Here is a 27,537-nt window from a genome sequence, read left to right as displayed (position 1 = left end):
ACGGTGCAGTGAAACCTTAGCTAAACAGAATCGCCCCAGATGGGTCACGACAGAGAGGCTGTAACCACCCAACATGTCTTTGTTTTGAGTAACTTTACAAGAGAACGTTAAAAAAAATTACTTCCACACTTCCCTCCCATCTTCGACGGAACATCTTTAAACACAGTTTAATCCTCAAATGTGTGAACTCCTACTGGACCGTTCCAAGTTATTAGTATTCTTCTTATGTCACAACTACATTGTGCTGTTATTGGGGGGGGGGGGGAGCTGACACCGCATTTTAAATTTTTTAATTTAAAATACTGAAAATTTGAAGTGTAGGTAGATCTCCCTATTACTGTTCCTGGTAAGAAGTGTACTTTCTTACGGCTCTCTCTTCTTTTTCCTTATTTGTTTGTTGTTTCTGAAATGCTGTGGGGCTGGAACAGTTAATAATAGCATTTGTTAGAATTTGTGTTTAAGAGTAGAAAGCCTTTTTTAAGTGAAATGATTATACTTTGGGGCATGACTTCCGCCACGCCCCCCCCCCCGACCCCTGCCCATACCTATGCTGTCTTTTAAAAATCTATAACCTGATTTTTTTTCTTTTTTTTTTTTTGTAGCGGGGGAACAGTGCTTTGGATAGGAGAGGTACAATAAAGAAATCAGTTTTTGCTTTCAACATTTCAGTCATGCATTTGTTACTAAAGGCCACCTGCATGTAATGAGCTCTTTGGCACTTGCTAATAAATCACTGCACCAGGAGTCTAACCTGTCACTAGATGCTTTTGTGGCATTTGCCAAAATTAATTTCTATTTCCTATTTCCTCCTATAGCCTCAGGAAGGGAAACTTTCCAACCAGTGGATGCATTTTCCACTCAAAATACATTGCCTTCTTTTTTTTATTATTATTCTTTTATCTAAGATTTGTTATCATGAGGCATTTATGTGTATGGTGTGCTTCATGAGATTGTCAGATTTTTTTTTGAATTTTATTTATTTATTCATGATAGACATAGAGAGAGAGAGGCAGAGAGAGAAGCAGGCTCCATGCCAGGAGCCCGACGTGGGACTCGATCCCAGGACTCCACGACCATGCCCTGGGCCAAAGGCAGGTGCCAAACCACTGAGCCACCCAGGGATCCCCGAGACTGTCAGATTTTAAGCTTCTTCCCAGCCCAGGTAGTATTATTTCTTGCCAGAAATACTCAGAACCCAGCATTAGGTAGCCTAATGATAGAGACTGTTCTTAGAGGGCTTCACTCTGTGCGGGCCGCTGGTCTCAGGACTTTCAAGATCTCAATCATCTCATTTAATCCTTCCAAGAATTCAGTGGGATTGTACTGTTATTATTCTCATGTTACAGGTAAAGAAACTGAGGCATAGAGAAATGAAATAATTATTTCCAAGTCCACACAGCTGAGTGGTGGAACCAGGATTTGAACCCAAGCTGTCTAACCTCAGAACCTGCTTTCCCACTCCATTCATTCAACAAATACTTATTAAGCCCTTAGTGTATACCAGTCAACAGTGCAAAATCCCAGCCTTCCCTAGACTTACGTTCTAGTAGGTTGAGAGAGAAAATTAATGACCATAATACATGAGTAATGGTATGTTTCGTCAGGAGGTTATCTAAGTGCTAAGAAAGGGAAAAATGTAGAACAGCATGAGGAGGTTAAGAGAGAGACGTTGAAAGTTTAAATGGGCAGTCAGGGAAGGCTCATGGCTCCTACTGAGGAATTATTGAACTCCTCTCTACTGTTTGGCAAGATTTTTGTTGTTGTTGTTGATCTGTGAGAGATGTCGCCTTAGACTTTGCCCAACTCCCTCAAAACTTTCATGAACCTGCTGATCTGCTTCACTGCCTGGAGCAGCACGCCCTAACTTCAGTGCATTCCCGAATGTGCAGGTGCCCAGGAGCCCCCCCCACGGGGGCTGGGTCGTGGGGCTGGGCAGGGTGTCCGTGCCAAGGGACAAGTTGAAGTGGGGGCAGTAAGATGCTGGGGGCATTGTGGAGCAGGAGGCAGGTCAGAAAGATCTTGCTGAGCTGCTTCTACGGAGCCCCCTGCCTACCCAGGTGCAAAGGGATATGGATTATCCAGAGAGGGCGGGTGCTCCAGACCGAGCTTCCACTGAGAACTGTCTCTGAACTGTGGTCCCGGCAGTGACCAAGCGAGAGCGTGGAGATGGCCAGGCGCAGAGCACCCCTCCTCAGTGTCCGGAAAGTAAGAGGCCCCGTGCTCTGGTTGCTGGGCCAGGAGTTTAGATTCACATGTGAAGGATACACATTTGACCCAGTTTTATCAAAACATCATGATCAGTGCTGAGATTCTGAAATCAAACTTCTGCAATCACATGTTTATTGTTCAGCTTGAAAAATATAGCATTTAGGTCTCGCTGGGGCTGCGCAGGGTTTTCACTTCCAGGATGAGGCCTCCTCTTCTGACCAGAAAGCAAGCCTTTGCAAACGGGGTTCCCCGCTGTACAGCCTGTCGCGCCTCTGCTTGGCGGCTGCTGTGGCTGGTAGCTCAGGATGCTGTCGCCGGGCTGCTGGCCTGGCCCTGTCCTCCGGAGGCACCACGCTCCCCTTTTACACGAAAACAGCACCGGCTTCGGATGGTGCTGACTGCACACCAGATTCCGCCCACTGTTTTTCTAGCCTCCCCGGCTTATTTTTATTCATCGGGCTACTTTATTTTAGGGATCTGCAAAGCTTGTGTTGGCCGTAGCGAGACTTCTGGTTTTATTTCTGGCTGCACAGCTTTCATGTCAGTGCTTCGATTAAGAAGCGGACGCGGGGAGGACATGGTGCTGGGGTTCTGGTTTGCTGCCCGGGTGCGTGTGCACAGAACCTGGGGTTCCCCCCCACCACCCGGGGCAGGGCTCACCTCCAGGGGGGCCGGCAGCAAAGGAGGACGGTGTCCAGCTTGGCCTGGGAAACCAGGTGCCTGTGACACATGCTCTTCTTTCTAGAAAAAGTATTGGGCACCTGCTCAGAAGTCACAGGGCTATGGGGTCACTTAACGTCTCCTGATTGGGCATCCAAAATGGATCTGCTAATTAAAAATAAAAATAAAATAAAATTAAAGTAAAATAAAATAAAAATAAAATAAAAAATAAGAGATACCCACATGATATCCCCTCTGTCACAGTCCCGTGAGGCAGAACCAAAAATAGTTCAGGGCAAGGGTCTATCGAAGTGTCACACCCATGGATTACCTTGCTCCTGCCACATTCTAGCTCTGTATCCTGAGGCAAGTTACCTAACCTCTCTGGGCATTAGTGTCCACACCTAACTGAGAGCTATAATAGCACCTGCCTCGCTAGGTCATGATGAGAAGTCAAGGAAGAAAAAAACGCTGTATTTCTATGAATGTTCTTATGATGAAAAGTCAAGAAGGAAAAAAACCCTATATTGCTATGAATGTCCATATGATGAGAAGTCAAGGAGGAAAAAAACCGTGTCCATATGATGAGAAGTCAAGGAGGAAAAGAAAAACCTGTATTTTCTGTGAATGTCCGTATGATGAGAAGTCAAGGAGGAAAAAAACCATGTATTTCTATGAATGTCCGTAATTCATAATACATAATAAGTCCCGTCCAGGTCAGATTTCTGCTGCTGTGATTGTGTCAAGAACTAGCTGAAGAGGGACTTAGAATAATAATCTAATTGACCCACGGTTAATTGTGGATCAGCTCAGGTCTCCTTTCCCAAGTTAGGATACGTGGTAAAGGTACCAGTGGGCTCTCTCCAAATCCGGCCACTCCTGGGCCCTCTAGTCTGCCCTTAGGAAAGTGCCACCTGTTGGACAGGCTGGGTTTAGGGAGGGAATCTGAGAGGTTGGATCATCTACTCAACTGCATTTCCCTTAGGATCAAGGTACTCAGCTGGGCATCCAAGGAATGCTGATTCCAGAGCCACATTCTAAAATTTATGGCCAAGGGCCTCCGGCTTCAGGGCTCTAAAAAACTTTCCTGGTGATTCCGGTGTACCAGCAAGACTGAGAAACAGTAGGCCAACATTTTATTTAGGAAACTAGCAGGCCCTTAAGTTCTACTGCTGTAGGGGTGGTACCTCTATGTATTTACAACAGAATTAGCAATAAACAATGAAAACCAATACAGAGTCTTCGTCTATATTTATCTACCTTTACAAGCTTACTGACCTGTCACTCAGAGCTTAGCGGGTCTTTTCACAGCTCCTGAGCCCCTTTGCAGCTGGTTTTGGTTGTATTGCAAGATAAAGATTCTGTTTGCCTTCTTACCACTTGCCCATTGTCTAGGAGTGCTTGTTTTTTTTGGTCTTCCTGGGTTGGAGAACCTTCTTTGCTCTCACCTTGGCCTGTCTGTAATGGTTGGCGGAGCGGCCACGCTCCTCCTTGGGCTCTGCTGCCCTCCTGGCAGGGCTGTGCCCTTTCAGAGGCCGAGTTAGAGGCTCTCACATCTGCATGCACACTGTGGACTGTCCTCTTATATATTTGATTACAACCGAGCCCTAGATTTCTTCCTCCTGTTGCTGTTCCTCCTCCCCGTCCTCCCCTTCCTCCTCCTCCTTTCTCCTCTTCTTCAAGAAGGACCAGACCTCGTTGTATTTCTTTGTTTTCCACTAACAGGAAAGATTTTGCACAAATTTGTATATGTCATTCTCCCTCCCCCACCCCCACCCCCAGTATTTATAATTGGATTATCGACTCTGGGTCATCAAAGCCAAAACACCATAATCCAGACTGGCTTCGGCCCTTCTGGACAGCTTTCCCCTGGTGCTTCTGGGTGCTCAAAGATGCAAGGTGATTTCTGCATTAGCCTGAGTCAACCACGGGAAAGCACATGTCCCTGTTCTTTTGTTTGTTTGTTTTTTTGGCACCCTTTTTCTGCCTTCCAGTAATAAAATTAATTGCAAATTAAATGATACTCAGAGACAAGTAGGAAAAGTAAGTCATATCTCTGAAAACACGTTCGAAACTCTTCAGCTAACAGAGTGCTTACGTAAGGCTGGCGTAATTAGCCGTTTAGGCCAGGATTTCTACTTACCAGGTTTCCTGTAGCTGTTTCCAGAATTGAGCCCATTAGCTGACATATTGTTTTCAGTACTTGAATTTCTGAACATGATGTTTATTCCCCTCTGGGTCTCTACACAGAACATGCTGGTTTACTTTTGATTGCATGTTGGATGAATAAAGACGCAGTGAAGATTAAGTGCCATCTCCTCCTAATACCCTCGCTGAGGGTCACATCCTGATCTTGCTGGCAATGTTCTGTGGGGAAAGAGTAGTCTCATGTGGGGAACTCAGTCGGGCCCTAGCCGTCCTTAGGTGTGGGTATGAGTGCTCTTCTCTGCGGCTCTGGGCAGGTGGCTTATGCTTTCTGAGCCTCATCTCTCGGATGGTGGGAGCACTGCTTGCGGTGGTCTAAATGAGGTGCCAGATGCAAAACCCCAGATACAGTGTGGGGCACAGTGGATGCCCTCAGTGGATGGTACCGCGATTTACTCACCTGGCTTTTAGCTCTTTATATGCACCTTTTTCCCCTCTTCAGCACAATGAGAAGAACATCTTACCTGATAGTTCATTCTGGGTTTGCTTCAGCTCACTTTTCAAATGATAAACTCCTTAAAAGTAAGCCTATGTGTTTTTCATTTCTTCAGAAACCATGGAGTGAGTGAGTGTTGATAAATAAGTCAATAATTCATCATATGGGTAATGAACTGAAATAAGAAAGGGAAGCTCTTTTTTTTTTTTTTTTTTCAGCTGTTTTTCAGCTTTGAACGTGAGCGAAGTCGATCTAGGCAACTGTTTTTATATAGGCATTGAATGAGTCTGAGCTGTGTGCAGATTTTGTGATTTTCATGTGGAAACTAGAACACGAGTGCAGGATGATAGGGAGCACGCTGCCTGGGTAGATTCTCATTCACAAAGTGGACAGGGAGCTCTGTTCATGTGGCTCCTAATGTAGGCTCAGGCCTGGCCGATGCCCGCTGCTTACACCTTGTAACTCGGTTTATAACGAATAGCCCGAGTCCTTTCAGAGCAAGGATTCTTGAAAAGATACATAGAGAACAGCAATAGTTAAAACCAAGGCTTGAAGGGGCGCCTGGGGGGCTCAGTTGGTTAGGTGTCCAACTCTTGACTTCAGCTTGGGTCATGAGATCGAGCCCCGGTCGGTTAAGCTTCTGCCTTGGGCTCAGGTCCTGGTCCCAGGGTCCTGGAATCGAGCCCCGACTTAGGCTCCCTGTTCAGTGGAGAGTCTGCTTCTCCCTCTGCCTCTGTCACCCTCCTGCCCCGCTCATGCTCACCTGCTCTCTCTCTTTTTGTCTAATAAATAAAATATTTAAAAACAAATGAGAACTAAAGGGGAGATATCAGATACAGATTAAAACAAGGGCAATTTAGGTTTTACCAGGTACACTTGGTCTTCTCTGAGCAGGCAGGACTGACAACCATCTATCTCTCCAGAAGCTCTAAGCTCTGAGCTTTGCGCACGACGCTCCTGCTCCTGGGGTATAAAGTGATCCTGCCAGGGAGGAAACCACAGAGAAGGAAAAGTGCTGGAGCTTCCCCTCAAATCTGGAGATTGTGGAGGAAGACTCTGAAATGGGGCAAGAGCACCGGACATCTGTATGGTGACTAGATGAGATGCATACATCAATCAGATCATTATTCTAGGATTTTTAAGCCAACTGTTAATGATGCTATTAGTGGTTAGCCAAGAATTAAGTATTAGCTTAATTTATAAGCTATTATATGATTTCTTTCTCCTACCATTGCATTTTCCCCCAAGTTTGAAAACAGCACTTGTAAAATTAGATTATTTGATAAGTATATAGATTTTACAATGAAAGGACAAATTTTGGGAACCCTGGGTGGCGCAGCGGTTTGGCGCCTGCCTTTAGCCCAGGGCGTGATCCTAGAGACCCGGGATCGAATCCCACGTCGGGCTCCCAGTGCATGGAGCCTGCTTCTCCCTCTGCCTGTGTCTCTGCCTCTCTCTCTCTCTCTCTCTGTGTGACTATCATAAATAAATAAAAATTAAAAAAAAAAAGGACAAATTTGTAAAAAAAAAAAAAAAAAAAAGACGTGCCAGTATTTATGATCTGTCGGTTTGTACATTAAAACTTTTTTGTGATATTCAACTGCTGCTATAATTATGATGAAACAAAATCACTTGGATCCTGAATACTTTCTGACAGAGAATACTTGAATTCTGAATAGTTTTTATTGATTCACAGAAATCTTAGATCTGAAAAGAATGTTAGAATTTACCCAGTTGCATATACTCTAACTTTAGAGTATATGTTTTTTTCAGAAACAGAGACCTGGGAAACTGAGTAACTTTGTCAAACATCGCAGGTGGTTATAGATTTAGATTTATTGGTTATAGATTTACATCTCCATCTCTGATTGGAGCGGTTCTGTCATTGATTTGATATCCCATGATCTTGGAAAAGGTTCATAGTTACACGAGAGCATTTCTATGAAAACTCCTATATCCCCCCCCCCCCCTTTTTTAAAGCATTAGTGACCCTGAACCTAATAAAAACATTATTATTAAAGTAGTTATCGAAACATTCCACTTGCTGGTATCCTCGTAGCAGTTCTCAGGAGAGGTAAAGTTTTGAACATAAACTGGAACTTCAGTAGAATTTTCCTTTTGAGTTGAACCTGAAGGAAACAGCACATAAAAGTTTTCTGGGCAAATTTCCAGCATCGTAGCACATGAGGTTTGCCATGTCTCGTAAAGAGTTTCAGGAAGAAAGAATGCAAGAGACTTGTGGAATTTTTTTCTGTTGAGGTTTCTAAACGTTCATGAAAGAAGCTTGTTTTTCCCTTAATTAAGAGCGTGGGACTTCACAGCTTGCTTTGGCTTCTTAACTCTTTTCAAGTCCAACAAAATTCTGTGTGTAGAGAGAGAATAAGAAGGTTGGTAGAAAGTTGTATGTATGCACACACACACACATATGTGTTTATATACTATAGAGAATACATGCACATATATATTGAATCCATTTCTTTTTTTTTTTTAAGATTTATTTATTTATGATAGACATAGAGACAGAGAGAGGCAGAACACAAGAGGAGGGAAAAGCAGGCCCATGCCAGGAGCCTGATGTGGGACTCGATCCCGGGACCCCAGGATCGCGCCCTGGGCCAAAGGCAGACGCCAAACCGCTGAGCCACCCGGGGATCCCCTGAATCCATTTCTATGTGCAAAATCAAGTGAGCAGTGCATTCCCACTTCCAAAGGTGCAGCAGGGTGTATGGTGGTGGGATCTCCTTCCCACTCCTATCCTCTCAGCAAGAAACCCTCTTTTTAGAAACAACCACTTCGACTAGTTTTTTTTTTTTTTTTTTTGCAGCTTCCAGAGATAATCCATTTAGATTTATGTATCTGTTTACAGCTATGTAAATATTCATTTAAAACCCCATGGGGATCCCTGGGTGGCGCAGCGGTTTGGCGCCTGCCTTTGGCCCAGGGCGCGATCCTGGAGACCCGGGATCGAATCCCACGTCGGGCTCCCGGTGCATGGAGCCTGCTTCTCCCTCTGCCTGTGTCTCTGCCTCTCTCTCTCTCTCTCTCTCTCTCTCTCTCTGTGGCTATCAAAAATAAATAAATTTAAAAAAAACCCAAATACAAAAAAATAAAATAAAACCACAAATACTATATACACTGTTCTGTACCAGGCTTTAAAAAAACTGTAATATGTCTGGGAGAGTGTAGCAGATTGGCTCATAGAAAGCTGCTTCATTCATTTAAATGACGGCGTAACAGCAGCACAGCATTATGGGCTATAATATTGAATATTACATCCCGCCACCTGAAATATTAATATTATGTTAATATTTATTGATGGACTTAAGTCTAGTTTTATTTATATTTATTAATAGCATATTGATATATAACCAGACTTCCACTGATGTTTAACTTGCTCTCTAGCTTTCACTCTTTCAAACCAGGCTAAAAACTATGTCATTTGCACACATAGGAGTTTAGATGAGAAGGATTTCGAGGTTGAACCAAATACGCACATGTTGTAATTTTGATCGGTTTTGCTAACGTGTTCAACATTTACATCACCAGGTCCCCAGCATTATAATGTGGTCATCTGACTTTTTGATACTCGTAGCTGCGATTCGCATTGCTGTAACGTGAGGTTGATCATTTTTTCATGTGTTTAAGAGTCATTTGTATTTCCTTTTCTGTGAACCATCTGTTCTTTTCTTTTTTCTCCCTTCCTCCTCCCTCCCTCCCTCCTGCCTTCCTTCCTTCCTGCCTTCCTTCCGTCTGTCTGTCCTTTTTTTTCTGGGTTTCTGACTTATTATCACTGACTGCAGAAGCTCTTTATAGGTATAAAAAATTAGCCTTATTGGGTTTATGAATTGCAGGACTTCCCACCTGCCCCTCATTTCTCGATTGTCATTTATGTTTTCGGTGGAGCTTTGGTTTGCTTTAAAATGCCATACATTTTGTTGTAATGTGTCAAATTTATCAATCGGGTGTTAGGCCATTCATAGGAAGACTTTCTCCATTCTAAGCTAATCATTTAATTCCTCTAGAATTTATTGAGATAAAGGGGTGACGTAGGTCATCCTTTGTTTTAGATGGCTATCCAGTTTTCTCAAACTGCTTAGTGACCTTACATCTTTTCCCTGTTGACTTGAAATGTCATCTTTCCTGCACACTTGATTTCCATGTGTATCTTTGACCTGTTTGTAATCTGTTCTGCTGACTTGTTCTCACCTGCCCATCGTCCTGCCTTATGATGTGACTGTTAATGTCTAGGAGGGCGGGTGGCCCTCAGAGCACCTTTTGTTTTGAGAGATACCCTGTTATTTTTGTGTTATTTTACCACATGAACGTTAAAGTCAACTTGTATAGTAACCTCAGCAAATTAAAAAAAATACATATCTTAGAAGTGTCGTTTTTGGATTGTGAGTTCATTCTGTTAATACAAAGCTTAGAGAGAATTGACACCCTTTGAATCTTGTCCTTTTTATTTACAATCATGGGATATCTTTTCTAACCTTTATTTTTTATTGCTTAGTAGCATTTCCAAGTTTTCTTTGTATAAACTTTGCATATTTCTTGAGCTTTTCTAGATTTTTTACTTTTGTTATTATAATAAGTTAGGTTTCTTATGTTGTTTGCCTGTGTGTGTGTGTGTGTGTGTGTGTGTGTAGGCTATTTTTTAGCATCATCATTTTCCACCTTGTACCTTTTTTTGAAATAGTTTTTCTGTTGATATTTTTGGATTTTCTGAGAAAACATATTATTTGTGAATGATGATTATTCTTTTTGTTTCCAATTTTGGTTCTTTTTTTTTTTTCCCTTATCCATGTCATTGGCTAGTATCTAGTGAACAATAGTAAGTATTAATAGTGCTAGTAATGTCTTATTTTGACTCTGCTGGTGTAATATTATTCCCAGTCATTTGAGATTCAGCAGTAAATAAAAGAATTCTCTCTCACTCATATGCGTGTGTGTGTGTCTGTAATTATATAAAGAAATAGCCAACTATTCTTTATTGAGTGATTACATTAAGAATGAATATAAATATTCTAAACCCATGTTTTGATTTATGATGATGATGTGCCGTTTAGTAAAATTGCTAGAGATCACTGAATTGTACACATAAAATAGGTCAATTTTATGATATATAAGATATACTTCAATAGGTCGTTTTTGAAAAAGAATAAATACAGTATTTTATCAGTACCTTTTAAATATCTGTGGAAGTGATCAAACACACTATTTTGCTTTTACTCTAGTTACACAGTGAATTGTTTAAATAATACGAAATCCTTATATTCCTAGAATAAGTCCTACTTACTCATAGTATGTTAATCTTTTCATGTACTGCTCAGTTTTGTTTGCTGATTTCTAAATTTAGGATTTAACATTAGTATTTAGAAGGGAGATTCATAAGTAGTTTATTTTTTGTGTACTTTCTCTGTTAGGTGTTGCTATCACCATTATACCTTATTATTTAAATAAGTATTTAGGAATTTTCCTTCTTTTGCCTTATATAGAATTGTTTAAATATTATCAGAATTGTGCCTTTAAACACGCTTAGAATTCACTTCTGAAGCCATCTAGGCCTGTTTTCGTTTACTTATGTATTTATTTCTCAGAAGGGTAGTCAGGAGGGTAGCCCTTTGACTTCGATTTCATTATAGAATCGAACTATGTAAACTCTCTCTGTTTTTTTTTGTTGTTGTTGTTTTGTTTTGTTTTGTTTTGTTTTTTTGTTTTTAATGGAGTCTGATTCCCTAAGTATATATGACATGTTATTTACTAAACATCTTCAGGTCATACTGATTGAGTCCCTCCTGATGAAGGGTGATACGATCAATAATGTTATTGTTTTTGAGAGTGGTGGCTCTTTTCTTATATTTGGTGTTTTGTGGTATTTGGCAGTTATGCCTACCATTCCCAGACATAGATGTTAAGGACTGTGTTCCTTATTTTTGTTGTTGAGATGGTGATATTGTAAACCATGATGTGTGTTTACACCCACTGTAGACCACCATTATCATGGTCTTTGGTACACTTGGCGAAGAGAGCTCAGTTTTATTGCTGGTCATGTGGCAGACACACGGCCTGTCCTTAAGAGAGACACATTTGATCTGTCTCGGTCTTACACATTGTAAATTTCTCAGTAATCCCCATGGATAAAATATTTGTTTAGTATCTACTGTGTGTGTGTTTGCAGAGGATATAATATTCCAAGAGACAACATATGTTATGAGTGCAAAATTGAATTAAATAATATTATGGTAAAGATTATATTCAGAGATATTAAAGGATACATTTTCATGCTTGCCTTGGGGACAATGACGTTGAAATAATTTTCAGATAGAATGGAAAATAAATATTGATTCAGTCACCCTTATATCTGGCGATGATTGTTTCAGCAATATTTTTGCTTTTACAAAGGAATGGGTTAATAGGCCAGGAAGAGGAAATCAACCCTGGAGTAATAGCTACAAAAAATGAAAATGCTGATCCTAATTTAGATTATGTTTATTTTAAAACATGTTAAGAAAAAAAGTACTGATAGTTGATAATTGCATTGGATTATGTTGAAGAGTTATTGACAAAATATTCTTTCCCTTTCTCTCATAGATTTATCTAAAAACAGACTGGTCGAAGTCCCAATGGAATTGTGCCATTTCGTATCACTGGAAATTCTTAATCTGTACCATAATTGCATCAGAGTCATTCCTGAGACCATCATTAATCTGCAAATGCTGACTTACTTAAACTTGAGGTAGGTTGACTATACAGATTGTAATCAAATTCAGTGGGAAAAAAAAAAAAACCCTAAATCATTGTGCTTTCATTTCTATCAGGGTGTTTGTTTCCTCTCTTTGCAATTTCTGACCACTTTTTGAAGCTAACCGCACAAAGATTATTTAAGAACTACCTTCCATGATAAATTTGTAGTGCCATTAATATTGTTTTTGATGCCCGACTTCTCTGAATGTCAATATGACAAGGTATTTTTGTTTAGTTTTGTTGTTGTTGTTGTTACAGTAATTTATATTGCATCATTTATACTTTCTGTCTCTTTGGTGTGTGGCATATTGTCTTCAGGTATTGATGTAGTTTTTGGAGGAGGAGGGCTAAAGGAAGTGAAAAAAGAACTTCAGGGCTCTGACAAATTGGAGCCTTGCTGGTCTTTGGGGGGTTTTGGACCATTGGATTTGCTACTTAGTGCAGTCTGAGCCTGTTCCCTTTAGGCCACGTGAGAAAGTTCTAGAGCGCTGAGCAACTCCAGAAAGGTATGAAGTTTGCTGTTTTTGTAACCCCATTCAATTAGGTCAGCCTTTGCTGAGGGCAGGTCAGTGGTCTGTATTGATTCTCTGATTATGCACAGCATCATGTAACATACTCATGCCCCTGAGTAGCCCTGGAGTTAAGGAAATCAGCTATTATTATAAGGCCTAGGTTTTACACTTTGTGCTGTGACTGTCAACTGCTCTGGCCAGATTTTGGTTCCTTGTCTCCTAAATCCTTGACTTGCACAGGATGTCAGGAGAGAGATAGGAACTGTTACATCAAATCTATCTCTACTATGAAAGCAAGGTGCCAAAGTTCAAGCCTGAGCAGAGCCTCTACTCATGTCAGTGGCATTACCTTGGTGTGTCAAGAGCAGCACCTGATTAGCAAGGCTTGTGCTGTGTAACAAACATGCCAAACTTTATTTTTTTAAGACTTTATTTATTTATGAGACACACACACACACACACACACACACACACACACACACACAGAGAGGCAGAGAGACAAGCAGAGGGAGAAGCAGGCTCCATGCAGGGAGCCCGACGTGGGACTCGATCCTGGGTCTCTAGGATCATGCCCTGGGCCAAAGGCGGCGCTAAACCACTGAGCCACCAGGGCTGCCACATGCCAAACTTTAAAGTGCAAAATTGCCAGTGAAAAAGATGAGCATTAACTTATGGTAGATAATGTCGATTATTTTTTAGATTTTTGTTTGGTTTAGTCAGCCACTGAGAGGTCCTCTCTTTGCTTTCTTTGCAGTAAAAAATGGGTTTCTGCTGCATTTTATTAGGTGTGCATATCCTCCTTGGGAATGAAAAAAAAAATCTTAGTCACGTTTTTAAGTGGCCTTTACTTACATTTTAAAGTGTGAATTACTATTAGCATAATCAAGACGCTTACATAGCTAACTTTCAATTCTCTGGGTTTCAAGTGCATCTGACCATTGTTGAATTTTCTTGAATAAGACAAGTCTAAACTGTTTCTGCAACAGCAGAATGTTCATTACCTTGGAATTGCCTGATGGAGTCAACATAGTGGTGTTATAGGATTTGGTTCACTATTTCCCTGAGACATCTGCCCTGTAATTCCAACCTGCATAGAGGAACTATCCCAAGAGCCTCTGCAGTCGGTGTTTACTTTACTTCTGCAGGTCTTATCCTGCTGTGACATTTTCACCTCCAGTACTCCTGTATGCTACAAGTAAGGAGATTTAACGTCACACAAAGTCCATCCACAGTGAGAAACTTTTGGGTATAGATGACATATCTCTTCTGGGATGATGTAAACAATAAAATTCTACAAATGTTGAGATAATCTAATCTTAAAGTTTATAGTATGGTTTAAAAGCACTAGTACAATTGGTTTTGCTGTGATGGTTTTCATGTTGAGCTTCATGGAGAGTAGATAATAGTGCTATCTTCAGATGGTAGAAAGGACATATTGAAGTGTGGGTCCCAGGATCCTTCGAGGCAAGAACGGGGAGAGTTGTTGAGATTGATGATGCTGAAGAGGAACCATGTGGGCATATTATAAACCATTGTGTGGTGAATTCCTGGGCTACAGGAAGAAGAAAGAGATACAGGGACTGTTGACCACCCAACTCTTTAAACTCTTTAAAGGTTTCTGTCTAATTTGTTGTTTGCCTCTATCTTTTCTCCCTTTTATATAGATGGCTTTTATTTTGTGTAGATTTTTTTGCTCACATCGCAACTCTAATATTACTGTGCTTTAAAACATATTCTAAAAAAAAAAACATATTCTATAGTGTTGAATCCTGATTCTAAAGGAATTGATTACATGGAGAAAATTAAGAAAAAGTATATCTCTTACTTTTCAGGGGCATTCGTTATATCAGGGTATATGAAAAATGCATGTGTATCTTTGGGGCACCTGGGTGGCTCAGTTGGTTAGGCATCTGCCTCTTGATTTCAGTTCAGGTCATGATCTCAGGGTCCTGAGATCAGCCCTGTGTTGAGCTCTGGGCTTAGCAGGGAGCCTGCTTGAGAGTCTCCCTCTCCCTCTGCCCCTGCCCCTCCCCGCTGCACTCTCGCATGTGCTTGTGTGTGCACCCAGGCTCTCGCTTTCCCTCCCTCTGGGAAAAAAAGAAAAGAGAAATGTATGTACAGCCTCTAAACTCTCCGAAAGCCAGGTACTACATATATATATAATATATATATACACATGATATATAACATATAATACATGTATTATATATGTGTACGTGTATATATATATGTATATGTAATTATTTTTGATACCTCTTTTAAGTTTGCTTCACTAAATGTGTAACATAAAGTAGTAACATAGGGCAAGCTTTAAAGTAACCAGAAAGAGGGCAGCCCCAGTGGCTCAGCGGTTTAGTGCCTGCCTTCGGCCCAGGGTGTGATCCTGGAGACCAGGGATCGAGTCCCATGTCGGGCTCCCTGCGTGGAGCTTGCTTCTCCCTCTGCCTGTGTCTCTGCCTCTCTCTCTCTCTGTCTTTCATGAAGAAATAAATAAAATCTTTAAAAAAAAATAAAGTAACCAGGAAGATGGTCACCTTGTTCAATTGGAAAGCCTCTAACTCCTCATTTATTTGGTTCAGTGGGAGCATGTCTTCTGAGAATCGGACCCCTGGAAGGGAGTTATTTCTCTGTTTGGTAGCGATTGGGATTGGAATGTTTGCCTAAAGGATTTATTGTAGCTTGTACAACAGAAGATGACTGTCCCCCTCTCTTTATGTGCAGATATGCAAGTATGTCTGGAAAATACCAGTGGCATCTAATGAATTGTTGACTCTTTAAGATGCTGAGTAATATCACCCGCGTGATAGTGGGGCCTGTGTGAGTGCTTCCTACCCTCAGACTCCTACCCCACTCCCAGCCACCCTCAAACTGGTGACCAGGAAAACGTTTAGAATATTGTGCTTATGCGTGCTCATGATACATGTCCCCTCAACGACATCCAGGATCGGGTGTCATGGCCTTTTCAGGTCTTTTCTGCCCCTCCGGAAAATTAAGTCAATGCAGTAAGATCGATGTCTTCTTGGGTGTGGTGAGGAGGCCTGGTGGGCTCCAGTTAACTTTAGCCTTTGGCGGAGAGCCTGCCAATCCGTTTACTTGAAAAGGAAGCCAGGGACTCGGGGTGCTGCAGACCTACTGCGTTGTAGACCTACTGAGTTGTCTTCAGTGCAGGTTTTTTTCTATGATAAAGGGGGTAATATGCCAAAGAAAGAAGCTTATATTCAAGATTAATATAGAATCAAATCATGACATGATCACCAATGTAGATGTATCGGGGAACACTGTATAAGTTTCAAAAAAGTAAAGAAAAGCTGTAAATTGCTTTTAGGTGTACACTTGAGGTCTAGCTAGAACAATCTAGCATGTTCTGAGATGGCTTTAACAAATAGGCAAGTTCCTTAGGTTTTATAAAGAAGTACCTGAAATACTTTGGCTCTTCTGTGGTGCTGAGGGGTTTTTCTCTTATTTCTGTTAACTACAAATCAAGAGCCCCTAGATAAAGTAGTGCAGGGAAGCTGCTTTTCAAATTTTCACAGAATTCATGTTTCTCTACTCAAGTGTGGTCTCAATGCAATTTTTAATCTTCTCTCTTTTTTAATAAATCACACGTAGACATCACTAGTTTTGTGTGTTTCAAAGGAGGAGAGATGCCGTGTGAAGCTACTTTGAATTGATGGGAAACGTTCAGAATGGATCACCCCCTCCGAGATGTATGGAGTAGGAATGAACACCCATAAATATTTGATGGTCGTGGTGATGATGATGACAGTGAAGATGATGAGGGTGCTGGTGCTGGTGGTGATATGCCACTGCCTACACAGCCTCTTGGCTGACAGGATGTCTCAGAGATGATATCTTGAAATGTCAGAGGGCTGCTCAGTTCCAGAAATCCAGTTCCTGTCTCAGACCAGAGATGGGTCTAATGAGCACATGCAAAATAAAACTCCTCACGGCGAAATACACTTCAGCATATTCCCACGTGATAGAAATGTCAGATTCGTGGAAAACATTAATTTATTGCTGTTTATGTAGCCTGTGTTTGGAGGCTCTGGGCTTTTAATCTTTGCTTCTTGGTGTTCACAACAAAAGGTTATGTTAGCTTAGTTTAGGTGCCACTGTGTTTCTTCCTGTTATAAAGTGTCTTAATCCCAGAAACGTGGCCAAGAACAATAAAAATGATGAAGCATGACCTGTGCCTATATAGGAACAAACACTTTGAACCTCAGCTACACAGGAAAGCCTTACAAAGTTTAAAATCTATTTTAAGGTGCTGGAGAGGTTGTTGTTGATGAGACCCATGAAGAAAATGTACCTTAGGAAAATAGAACAACCCAAAGCAGCAAAACTCTTGGCAGCCATCGAGGTGCTGTGAATCTAAGATAGGGACTTTAGCTTGAAAGTGTGTCTCAGAGGCGTTCAGGAATGGAAGCTGCCAAAAAATGAAAGTTCTTAACAGCATTTGATCCTATTGCTTCCAGAACTCTTGGTGAGTGGTTTTCCTTTCTGAGGGTGAAACACACAGAGCAGAAGCTGGTTTCTTTATTAGAAGCCCCTGGGGGGCGGGGGGGGGGATGACTGGGGGGCTCAGGGGTTGAGCGTCTGCCTAGGGCTCAGGTCGTGACCCCGGGGTCCCAGGATCGAGTCCCACGTCAGGCTCTCTGCATGGAGCCTGCTTCTCCCTCTGCCTGTGTCTCTGCTTCTCTCTCTGTTATATATCATGAATAAATAAATAAAACCTTAAAAAAAAAGAAGAAGAAGAAAAAGGAAAAGCCCCTGGGGTGCCTGGGTGGCTCACTGGATTAAGCTTCTGACTTTGGCTTTGGGCTCAGGTCATGAAGCCAGGATCCTGAGGTCGAGCCCTGTATCCGGCTCTGCACTCAGTGCTGAGTCCTCTTCCTCTCCCTCTCCCTCTGCTCCCTCCCTCCACCACTCGGGCTCTCTCTTTGTAGAATAAATAAATAAAACCTTAAAAAAAAAGAAGAAGAAGCAATAGTCCCTATCTCTACCAGTCAACCGAGGAGTAGTTTCTGAGGCATGGCCTATAAAGAAAAGGGCAGCCTCTTAAACAAAATGTTATCACGCCATAAAAGGAATCTGGTTTGGATGCATTTTCTGAAGCTTGGCATCCTTTTTGGCTGCTAAACAATGTGCAGAAAGAGCTAACTTCCTGATGGCCATGTAACCTGTATCCCCGCATTCCTTTGGGGAGGTCATCCTGAGAAAAAATCTTTAATCCTCTTTTTTTTAGAAGACTTTATTTATTTATTCATGAGAGACACAGAGAGAGAGGCAGAGACACAGGCAGAGGGAGAAGCAGGCTCCATGCAGGGAGCCCGATGCAGGACTCGATCCTGGGACTCTGGGGTCACGCCCTGGGCGGAAGCCAGATGTTCAACTACTGAGCCACCCAGGTGCCCCAATAATCTTTAATCCTAAGAATATCTTGCTATCTGAAGGATTGGAAAAAGCATCTTGCACACTAGGGTTGCCTCAGAAAGCACAGGTTTTACAAACTTACTGTGAACTAAAAATTAATTTTCTTTGTTCCTAAGAATTTTAATCTTTTCCCTAAGAAATGCACCTCTCCTTGCACTGACATTTCTGAAGAAGGTCTCGATTGTAAGATGGCATTTATTCTTTCTAGAAACTGAGAAACTTGATGGTGTCTTTCTACACCGGAAAAGGGGAGGAATTTTGTTCGAGACAAACTTAACATCACAAATCCTTTTATGATGATCTTATTTTATTTTCAAAGGGAAAATGAGTTATTTCGGAACTGGCCTTTGATAGATAGGTTGTGTTTCATGAAACGACAGATCGGCAGGAAGCTACCAAGGCGCAGAGAACCATGTTGGAATTTGGAAGCATCATCTTAAAATTTGAAAACATGTTTTGTAGAGTGCTACAGTTGGAAGTGGTGGCCACTGGGGTCATCAGTCGTGCGAGCAGCAGTGTGTGGGCTAAGCCTTGTCCTTTCTAGGGTGCTCACTGGGCAATTGTTTTCAAGGTCTGGACACAGTGGTCCCTAAAAATTGTAATATATTTATAATTTGCCATACCCATAAAATTATGTACATTGGCATTGGAAGCTGATGGGTTTTATTAAATGTGAATGAGTTAATAGTAGGGTATTTCTTACCAGATTCCATTCCTTTTAGTGTAGTTCATACTTGGCAAGACTTCCAAAGAGGATTTTTCCATTATACATGTCACCTGATCACAGATGTTGTTTTAGATCAGTGTTTGTGTTAAACAGAGGAAAAGAGAGACACAAAAGGGACATTATGGCTTTGATGGCTGCAGCCCTGTCAGAGTGTGTTGGTTTTGTTTTCAGTTCTGCTTCTGATCTTAATAGAGTTCTTAAGATCTTTGTGCTGCAGACCTTTCCTCCAAAAACGGGGTAAATACCTACCCCTAATTGATTATATAGATGTAATTCTCAGAGTGTTTTCTGCGAGCCCCAATGAGCAAGATGCAAATTATATTTATTTTTCTAGCTAGACAGATAAAAGATCCTTTGAAACTTTACCATTTAGTCAATAATCAACTTACTCTATTTCCTCTAAGAGCACTGCAGTTTGCCAAGTCTTCTAACAAGTACTGTCCTCAAGAAGAGGGAAAGAGAAAAGGAGCATATACACAACAAGGAGGGTGTGGATTTTTGGAATAATCTTCATTACCATCATCATCATCATCACTTCTTTATAGCCAAGTAGGATTTAGCTGGTCCACCTTCGTATTTGGGTCCTTCAACAACCCTTTACTTTAGATAGGAGACAGGAAAGTGATCCCCCAGCCGCACTGGTTCATAAATAAGAGTAATAGAAATTAGTGAAATTTATTTCTATGGCATTTGTAGTTTGCCTGGCATTTCCACCTTTATTACCTTGTCTAACACTGACAATGCTGGATGGCATTCCTTGCCCCATAGGACAGTTTCGTAGTCTTAAAAATAGTTGTTAGAGAATTGTCCAGGAGACCAACCTAAATATTTAAATAAGGGAGCACTTTTGTAATTTCAAAAATTTCTACTATAGTTGGTTTGTCTTTCTAATTCCTAATACTGTGATTTTGTGTTTTCCTGTATTTATGTTTTTATTTATTTACTCATTTATTTTTTTGTATTTATGTTTTTAGAAGTTTGTCTGTTTTGTGTACTTTTTTTGTTAGATCAGTTTTTAATTTTAGTGACCAACTTTTTTGGGTTGTTATCTTCTATTTCATTAGTTCCTGATTTTTATCTATCAAATTTCCATCTATTTTCTATATGTTTATTCTCTTTTTTTTAAGATTTTATTTATTTATTCATGAGAGACACAGAAAGAAAGAGGCAGAGACACAGGCAGAGGGAGAAGCAGGCTCCATGCAGGGAGCCCGATGCAGAACTCGATCCTGGGACCCCTGGGTCATGCTCTGAGCTGAAGGCAGGTGCCCAACCACTGAGCCACCTAGGCATTCGTATTTTCTTATATGTTTATTCTTTTTATAATTTCTGGAGTTTGGGTTAAGAAGTTCATTAATCTTATTTATTTATTTATTTATTTATTTATTTATTTTTACTATTTTTTCTTTTTAAGGAGCATTTAAGGTTATGATTTCCCTGTATGTGGTGCTCTAGCTTATTCCTAAAATTTGTGCTGTGTGGTATTTTTAATATTACTCTTAAAACTTCTCTAATCTTCAGCATGACTTCTTTGACTCATGAATTTCCTATAGAGTAGATTTTAAAAAGTTACCTTTTAAAACTGATTTTTTAATGTTAGTGCCATGCATTTGGAGAATATCTTGTTTGATGTTGATTCTTTACATTGGTTGAGATTTACTTTATAGCCTATGCATAGTTAATTTTGTAAATATTCCATGTATGCCTGAAAAGAATGTTTGTTCTTGGGATCCCTGGGTGGCGCAGCGGTTTGGCGCCTGCCTTTGGCCCAGGGCGCGATCCTGGAGACCCGGGATCGAATCCCACATCGGGCTCCCGGTGCATGGAGCCTGCTTCTCCCTCTGCCTATGTCTCTGCCTCTCTCTCTCTCTCTCTCTGTGACTATCATAAATAAATAAAAATTGAAAAAAAAAAAAAAAAGAATGTTCTTTTCAAGTGTTGTATGTGGGTTCCAGTGAATCCATTAAATATAACTTTTTAATTTGGGAGCTCACATCTTGTTTACCTTGACACATTTTTTGTCTGCTTAATATATGTTACTGACAGTTGCACTTTGAGCAAAGTAGGATGATTGTGGGTTTGCTTTTATCCCTGCAATTTCATCAATTCTTAATGTATGTATTTTAAGACCAAGTTATAGACCAGGTATTTTGAGCTCAAGTTCAAAATTGTATGTCTTTCTTTCAAACTTCAGGTTTTATCATTGTAAAGTGATTGACTTTATCCCTAAAATACTTTTTCTGACTTATAGTCTACTGTATATGAAATTAATACTTTTATCTTAGCTTTCTTTTAGTGGCTTTTGCTCACACATATCTTTTCATTTTCAACCTTTCAACCTTAGTTTTTCTATGTATGTATTTGGATTTATATTTTTCTTCTTATCTTGTATTTTTTTAAATTTTTTTTTTATTTTTTTATGATAGTCACAGAGAGAGAGAGAGGCAGAGACACAGGCAGAGGGAGAAGCAGGCTCCATGTACCGGGAGCCTGACGTGGGATTCGATCCTGGGTCTCCAGGATCGCGCCCTGGGCCAAAGGCAGGCGCCAAACCGCTGCGCCACCCAGGGATCCCCTTATCTTGTATTTTTTTAACCAAGATTATTATTGTGTTTTTCCCCCTACCCTTTCCTACCTTCTATTGTATATTCTGAGTTTTATTTATTCTAATTTCTTTCTTCCTCTGGTTTAGAGGTTAGTCATTATATCTTTATACTTTGTAAGTTGATATTATGAATATTTGACTTGCAAAAGCCCGAAGTTCTAAAGGTAAAGATACCTCTCCCATTCTCCCCAAAGCAATAATGTTTATAGAAAGCTTTATTGCAAGCACCCCTCTGCAAACATATATTATTTTTATTCTATATTTTAGGTCCATCTTACTTTTTACCTTGATTTGAGTCAACTGATGATTATTTGTACCTACCCACATTTATTTTTACCAGATTCTCTGCTTTTTCACATCATTCTTTTTAGGTGAATCTCCTTTATAACATGCATTCTTAAGAAGTCCATACCGTGATGGTGTGCTTGTGGTAAATACAGTCTTTTTCTGAAATGCCCTTTCTCTTCATACTTGAAAGAAGGTTTAATTCTAAGAATAAAATTTAGGTTGTATTAGTATAAAAATTTCAGTTGCAGTTCTTTTCTATTGTATTTCAAAGATAGTATGTTTTCTGACCTCTGTTTTGCTGTGGAGAAATCCTTTGCTAGTCTAAACGTGTTAGCCTTGTGGAGAATTTTCCATGCTCTTCCTTTTGATTTCCTCCCATACCTTCTTTTTTATCTTCTTGCTCTATATTTTTTTGCTGTGGTATGTATAGGTGTGTATAATTTTGATTTACCCAGCTTAAGCTTTGTTTTGCTTCCTGAATCTGGGGATTCATGTCTTTCAACAACCCTAGAAAAATTTTAGTCATTGTCTTCTTCCATATTGCCCCTTCCTCCATTTTTCTATTATTTTGGTCTTCTTTGGGTACTCCCTATTAGTTAAAGTTAATTTTGATCTTTCATTCTTCTGCATTTCTTAGTATCTTATCTAGTTCTCATTTCTTTATATTTGGAATAGTTTTCAAAGATGAGAATGCACTTAAGCATATTGAAAGTTGAAGTACAGTAATACTTTGAAAGAAGGAAAAATAGTAGTACCGTGATATCCTTAATTGAAAAGATTCCCAGAGGCACCTGGGGGCTCAGTAGGTTAAGCATCTGTCTTCAGCATAGGTCAGGATCCTAGAGCCCTGGGATGGAACCCTGCATTGGGCTCCTTGCTTGGCAGAGACTGCTTCTCCTTCTTCCCCTACTTCTCCCCCTGCTCATGCTCCTTCTCTTTGATAGATAGATAGATAGATAAATAAATAAATAAATAAATAAATAAATAAATAAATAAATAAATAAAATCATTTTAAAAAAAGAAGAAGAAGGGGTACCTGGGTGGCTCTGCCTTTGGCTCAGGTCATGATCCTAGGATCCTGGGATCGAGTCCCACATTGGGTTCCCTGTGGGGAGCCTGCTTCTCCCTCTGCCTTTGTCTCTGCCTGTCCCTCTGTCTCTCATGAATTAATAAAGTCTTTAAAAAAAAAAGAAAGAAAAGACTTCCAGTGATTGCAATGTATAGCCCAAGAGCTCTGTATTTTGGCTCCTTAGATCTGATGCACTCTCTTGCCCTTGTAATAGTATACCCTGTTAGTTGGCTAAAAAACTCTTGCTTGGTACTGAATTTCTATGAGTTGAGTAATTTTCTTATAAAATTAGATGAGAACAAGTCTTGAAGTCTTTGACCCATGAAATTGGAGCATAAGAGAATTGACTTCTTAATCTTCAGTCCTTTCTTGATTGAATTCTGCATTTTCTGTCTTGTTAGCATCTTCTATACTTTCGTCCCTGGTGTCTTAAATTGAGGGTCACATGGAATTAGGGCTTTATAAAGGCAAGTAGGTTTTGACTGCAGTCTGGAAGCATAAGGGCCAGACCAGGGCTTCACTTTGGTTTTCTTGATGTTCTTATTTGCTGGTTAGTGACAATCACAGTAACAGGGCAAGTAAAAAAAAGTTTTCCTAAGAGTTGCTTTTGAGAGAAGATACACAAGAGTATTGGTTTTCTCAGCTTCCCAATTCTAATCTAAATGCATTGCTTCATTTTCAAAAGAAAAAAAATGCTACAATAACTGGAAAATTATAGATTATGATGTTAAAAATCTTATCCTACTTCTGACAGGGATGCTTGTGCTCTGAGAGCTCAGGGAGAGGAAATCTTGATAAAATAATGTAGCCAAGAATTTCAGCATGAGTAATAATCCTAAATAGCACTTTTCCCAGGTAGATAAGTTAAGTCAAGAATAAATACATATTCTGTGGTGCTTTATCTTGAAGCATTCAAGGGATTGAGAGTTTAGGCAACAAAGGGTATAATTGTGCTGTGAAGAGTTGATTCCGTGAAGCATTTTTTTTTTATCTTGTGCTATTTCTTGGAACACCTTTACATGCTCGGACCAGATGGACTGTCCGAACAGATGGAATGAGATAATCTCTTTGAACAGTGAGAAAATAACCAGAAGATTTGGGTCACTTTCAGAGTTGGATCATGTGGAACTGTGTTATCTATTAATCTAAGCATATCTACCTTAACCTCATGAAATCAGGCAGTGTTTTCTGATACTCCGTTTGGCAAGCGACAGCAGAAAGGAATGTGAAAATTACGTAAGAAAATTGACCCCTTCTGCTCAGTGATTATTAGTTCATCTGTTCACGAACAGAGAATAATAGATTTGGAGAAAACTCACTTGCCAGACTCCATAGGAGGAAAAAAAAGTTATTTATTTCTGACCTCAGCGATGCCATTGGATCAATTAAGGAGTAAATAGAACACTGTTTCCCCAGAGTATAGTTCTATGGAAGAGTGTTCTGTTGGATATAGGTATCCAAAAAAGCAAAAAACAAAAACCGGAGCCATGTATTGTATTAATCTGCACTGTGTGTCTGCAAGCAACACAGAACTCTTCCCCCATTTTTTGTGAGGCCTGCCTATTAGTGTCTCCCAGAATGGTGCTTTCCAGAACACCAGTTTGTAAACACTAATTTAGAGGAATTTTTATCACCCACTGACTCCTACTCCTTTAAAAACTGACCTCATGCCTAAAAAAGGATGAGGTTACAAAATATGTCCCTTCATGGTGTTATATTCAGTGACCAAGTAATCTGTATGGACTAGATGTATTGAAGGGAAAAATGATATAGAAGTAGAAGACAGAAGAACCCGAGAAACACTGAAGTGTGTTACACAGAGCTGCCATCCACGCTGATTTTTTTATTTAGTACTTTAAAAATATACATAAATGTTTAGTATTATTTATTCACTATCAAGTAAAGTATGCAGTTTCTTTTGAGAAAAAAAAACTACTGCAAAGTACTTTTTTTTTTTGCAAAGTACATTTTGAGAAAAAAAAAAAACCTAAGTACTGCAAAGTACAAACAGTCTATTAGTCATTCACCAGTATTCAGACAATTATTAATATCTTGTGACATTTGCTTATAACATTTTTTTCCTTTTCCCCACCTCCTTTCTCTATGGATTGAACTCTTTTGTAGGGGATGTGAGGATTTTTTTCAGAGGTTTTGAGAGCTCAATACTATATAATAAAGAAAGGAATGACCTTGACCCGATGTCTGAAGCAGCTGAAAGAGTCTTTAAATTGTCTGCACCAAAATTTTATTGTTGAAATCCCTACAGTTGAAATAATCACCTGTAAAAGGGTAATTTTTTTAAAAAGGTAAAATCATGACTCTCATACAAATATAACATCCATCAAAGATTGTGTATAATTCATTCATTAGCAAAGGAGGCAGTAAGATGTATAACCTGTTTAAGGAGAATTCAGCATGCATGCACACACACATGCACACACGCACATACCCACACACAGTAGTACGCTGGCTGAGATGAATTTATGAAGAGTTGCAAGAGGGCCACAATCAATTGCACTTCCACTGTAGTCATCACAATTTATCTGTGCTCCAATGCACAAAAATTATTTTCATTACTATCTCGTTTTCAGTTTTTACAACAAATTAGAGTTGCAAAATAACTAAAAAATTATGAAAGGCAGGGATAACCTAGAAGAGTATACCAGACAAGACCCCAAGCAGTGACTTTGCCCATTTCAAAGTCATTTACGATTTTCCTGATACACTAAATAATTGTGTTTGTATCGCTGCATGCAAGAGCTGTTAGGAATAGTGGGCCCTCCCTCCCATATGTTAGTCCCAAGGCAAGACCGTTGTGACCTCAGTACCAAGAGGAGAGAACAGCCTGGAATCTTCGGCAGAGGCAGTCTTTGAGCATTTGACAGTGGTGCCCCAAATCTGTAGATACTTGTTTACAAAGTTGTTAGGACAAGCCAGACATCCTTCACCCCCCCTCCCCTTACAGAAGAGGATCCATATAGGAAGCTTCACTTCATTTGATAAGAGTCACTAAATTTTTGTCTTATGTCTTGAGAACCCCCTCCCCCTGCCAGTAGGAAATATGTGCAGTTATGGTGTTTTTAAAATAAATGACCAATGTTCAAATGGGACATGGGTGATACGAGCTCAGAGAGATGTCACCTAATCTTGTGAAGGGTTAAGTTTTAGGATTCATATACATTACATATTTTCTCAGAGTTTAAAACAGGTTCTTGAGCAGAGCAAGCACTTAGTACTGTAGACAAATGATTGGCTTCCTGTCAGCATTTGACACCACAGCATTGTCCTTCCTTGATTTGGTCACAGGCTTTCCTGCTTGCTTTTCTACGTCTTTCTGTTTCTTCTTTATTCCCATGTCAGGTGGTTCTTTCTCTTTCTGCACCTTATCCCCGGAATTCCCCACAGCTCAATCTTTGGTTCTTAAATCTTCCCTCTCAGATCCTTGTCCTAGGTGTCTCCAGTATATCGTCCATCCCCTTGGGCCATTTGGACACAGGTCCTCATTTTCCTGATTGCCTAAAATTTAGTTCCTCTTCAATGCTTATTGACTCCTCAAAATTCAGCATCTGCTCAATGAAGCTCATTTTCTTCTTTTCCAAATAAGCATGCTTGTTCCTGTTCACACTCCTGTTTTTCTCCAGTCCCCTAACTTGGAATCTCAGAAATCATCTTTGACCCTATCTTCCATCCTTTTACATAGAAATTAATCATTGAACCACCAGTCTAGCATCTCATAGCCTCCTGCTTGGAATTTGGGGTCTCCCACCTCCTGTTTTCTTGGCTTCCCTTCACATTTTATTCCAAAGTAAATGAAAATAGGCTGTGTTGTATTGAAGGAAGATCACAGACATTGATGTGAAGCCTAACCCACATGGTTTCAAACTCTACAGCACAGGGCAAGTCACTAGGTAGGCAACCTGGAGCAAGTTCTTTAAACTCTCTGAACAACATCAGTTTTTGCATCTGAAAGGTCAGGGGTTAATGCTTATAATACATAATTGTTGTGCATATAAATAAAATAGTAGTTGTCTAAATGCCTAACAAGGTGCTTTATACGTAATAATTCCCCAAGAAATGTTTCTTGAACTGTCAAATCAAGCTTTGTGGTATGCTGTGTCATATGTATTGCAATATGGGTTAAGAAAAATAGTGCAAAAGACCTAGTAAAGTAAGGGGATTTTCTAGTGGTGTTGTTAAAGTGGATATGCTACTGATTTGTAGAAATACTAGAGTGGTTAAATGGAACTCTGTTATTATTGGCTGTCAAGTTACATGATGGAAGCTCTTGTGAAATTGGTACAACAGATATTCTGCTGCGATTATGTGCATGTACGTCCTTGGAAGGAGAAGTAGGAAAAAGAAGATGTATATAGACTTACATTCATGCAATTCCTTCTGCATTCAAAAATTGAAATAGATGGGGAGACATACGTCTTTAAATGACAGATGAGCATGTTTAAAAAATGTTCAGGTATCTTAAATTTTATTATGAATATTTTGTATTCACCCCCTGGGCGGAAGTTGGTCTGGGCCGCCTGTTTCATTTAAGTCAGTACAGCTATCCCTTCCTTTTTGGGTGGAGGAAAAATGTTAAAGTTAACATTGTGGCTTAGTGATCTGGCATGGAGGAGAAGGTGGGCAAGGTAGGCA

At 40.1% G+C, this 27,537-nt stretch overlaps 1 protein-coding gene across 4 annotated transcripts in view; it reads left to right on the top strand.

Moving 5' to 3' along the window:
- Positions 1-27,537, top strand: part of LRCH1 (leucine rich repeats and calponin homology domain containing 1) — a 206,114-nt gene that overhangs the window by 89,603 nt on the left and 88,974 nt on the right. For all 4 annotated transcript variants that reach the window (XM_038569532.1, XM_038569531.1, XM_038569530.1 and 1 more), the window contains exon 2: positions 12,101-12,245. In XM_038569532.1, coding sequence (XP_038425460.1) covers positions 12,101-12,245 — 145 coding nt within the window. The remainder of the gene's footprint in view (positions 1-12,100; positions 12,246-27,537) is intronic.

This window comes from Canis lupus, chromosome 22 (assembly GCF_011100685.1).
Source record: "Canis lupus familiaris isolate Mischka breed German Shepherd chromosome 22, alternate assembly UU_Cfam_GSD_1.0, whole genome shotgun sequence".
NCBI classification, from domain to species: Eukaryota; Metazoa; Chordata; class Mammalia; order Carnivora; family Canidae; genus Canis; species Canis lupus.
This window is presented reverse-complemented; position numbering and strand designations above follow the sequence as displayed.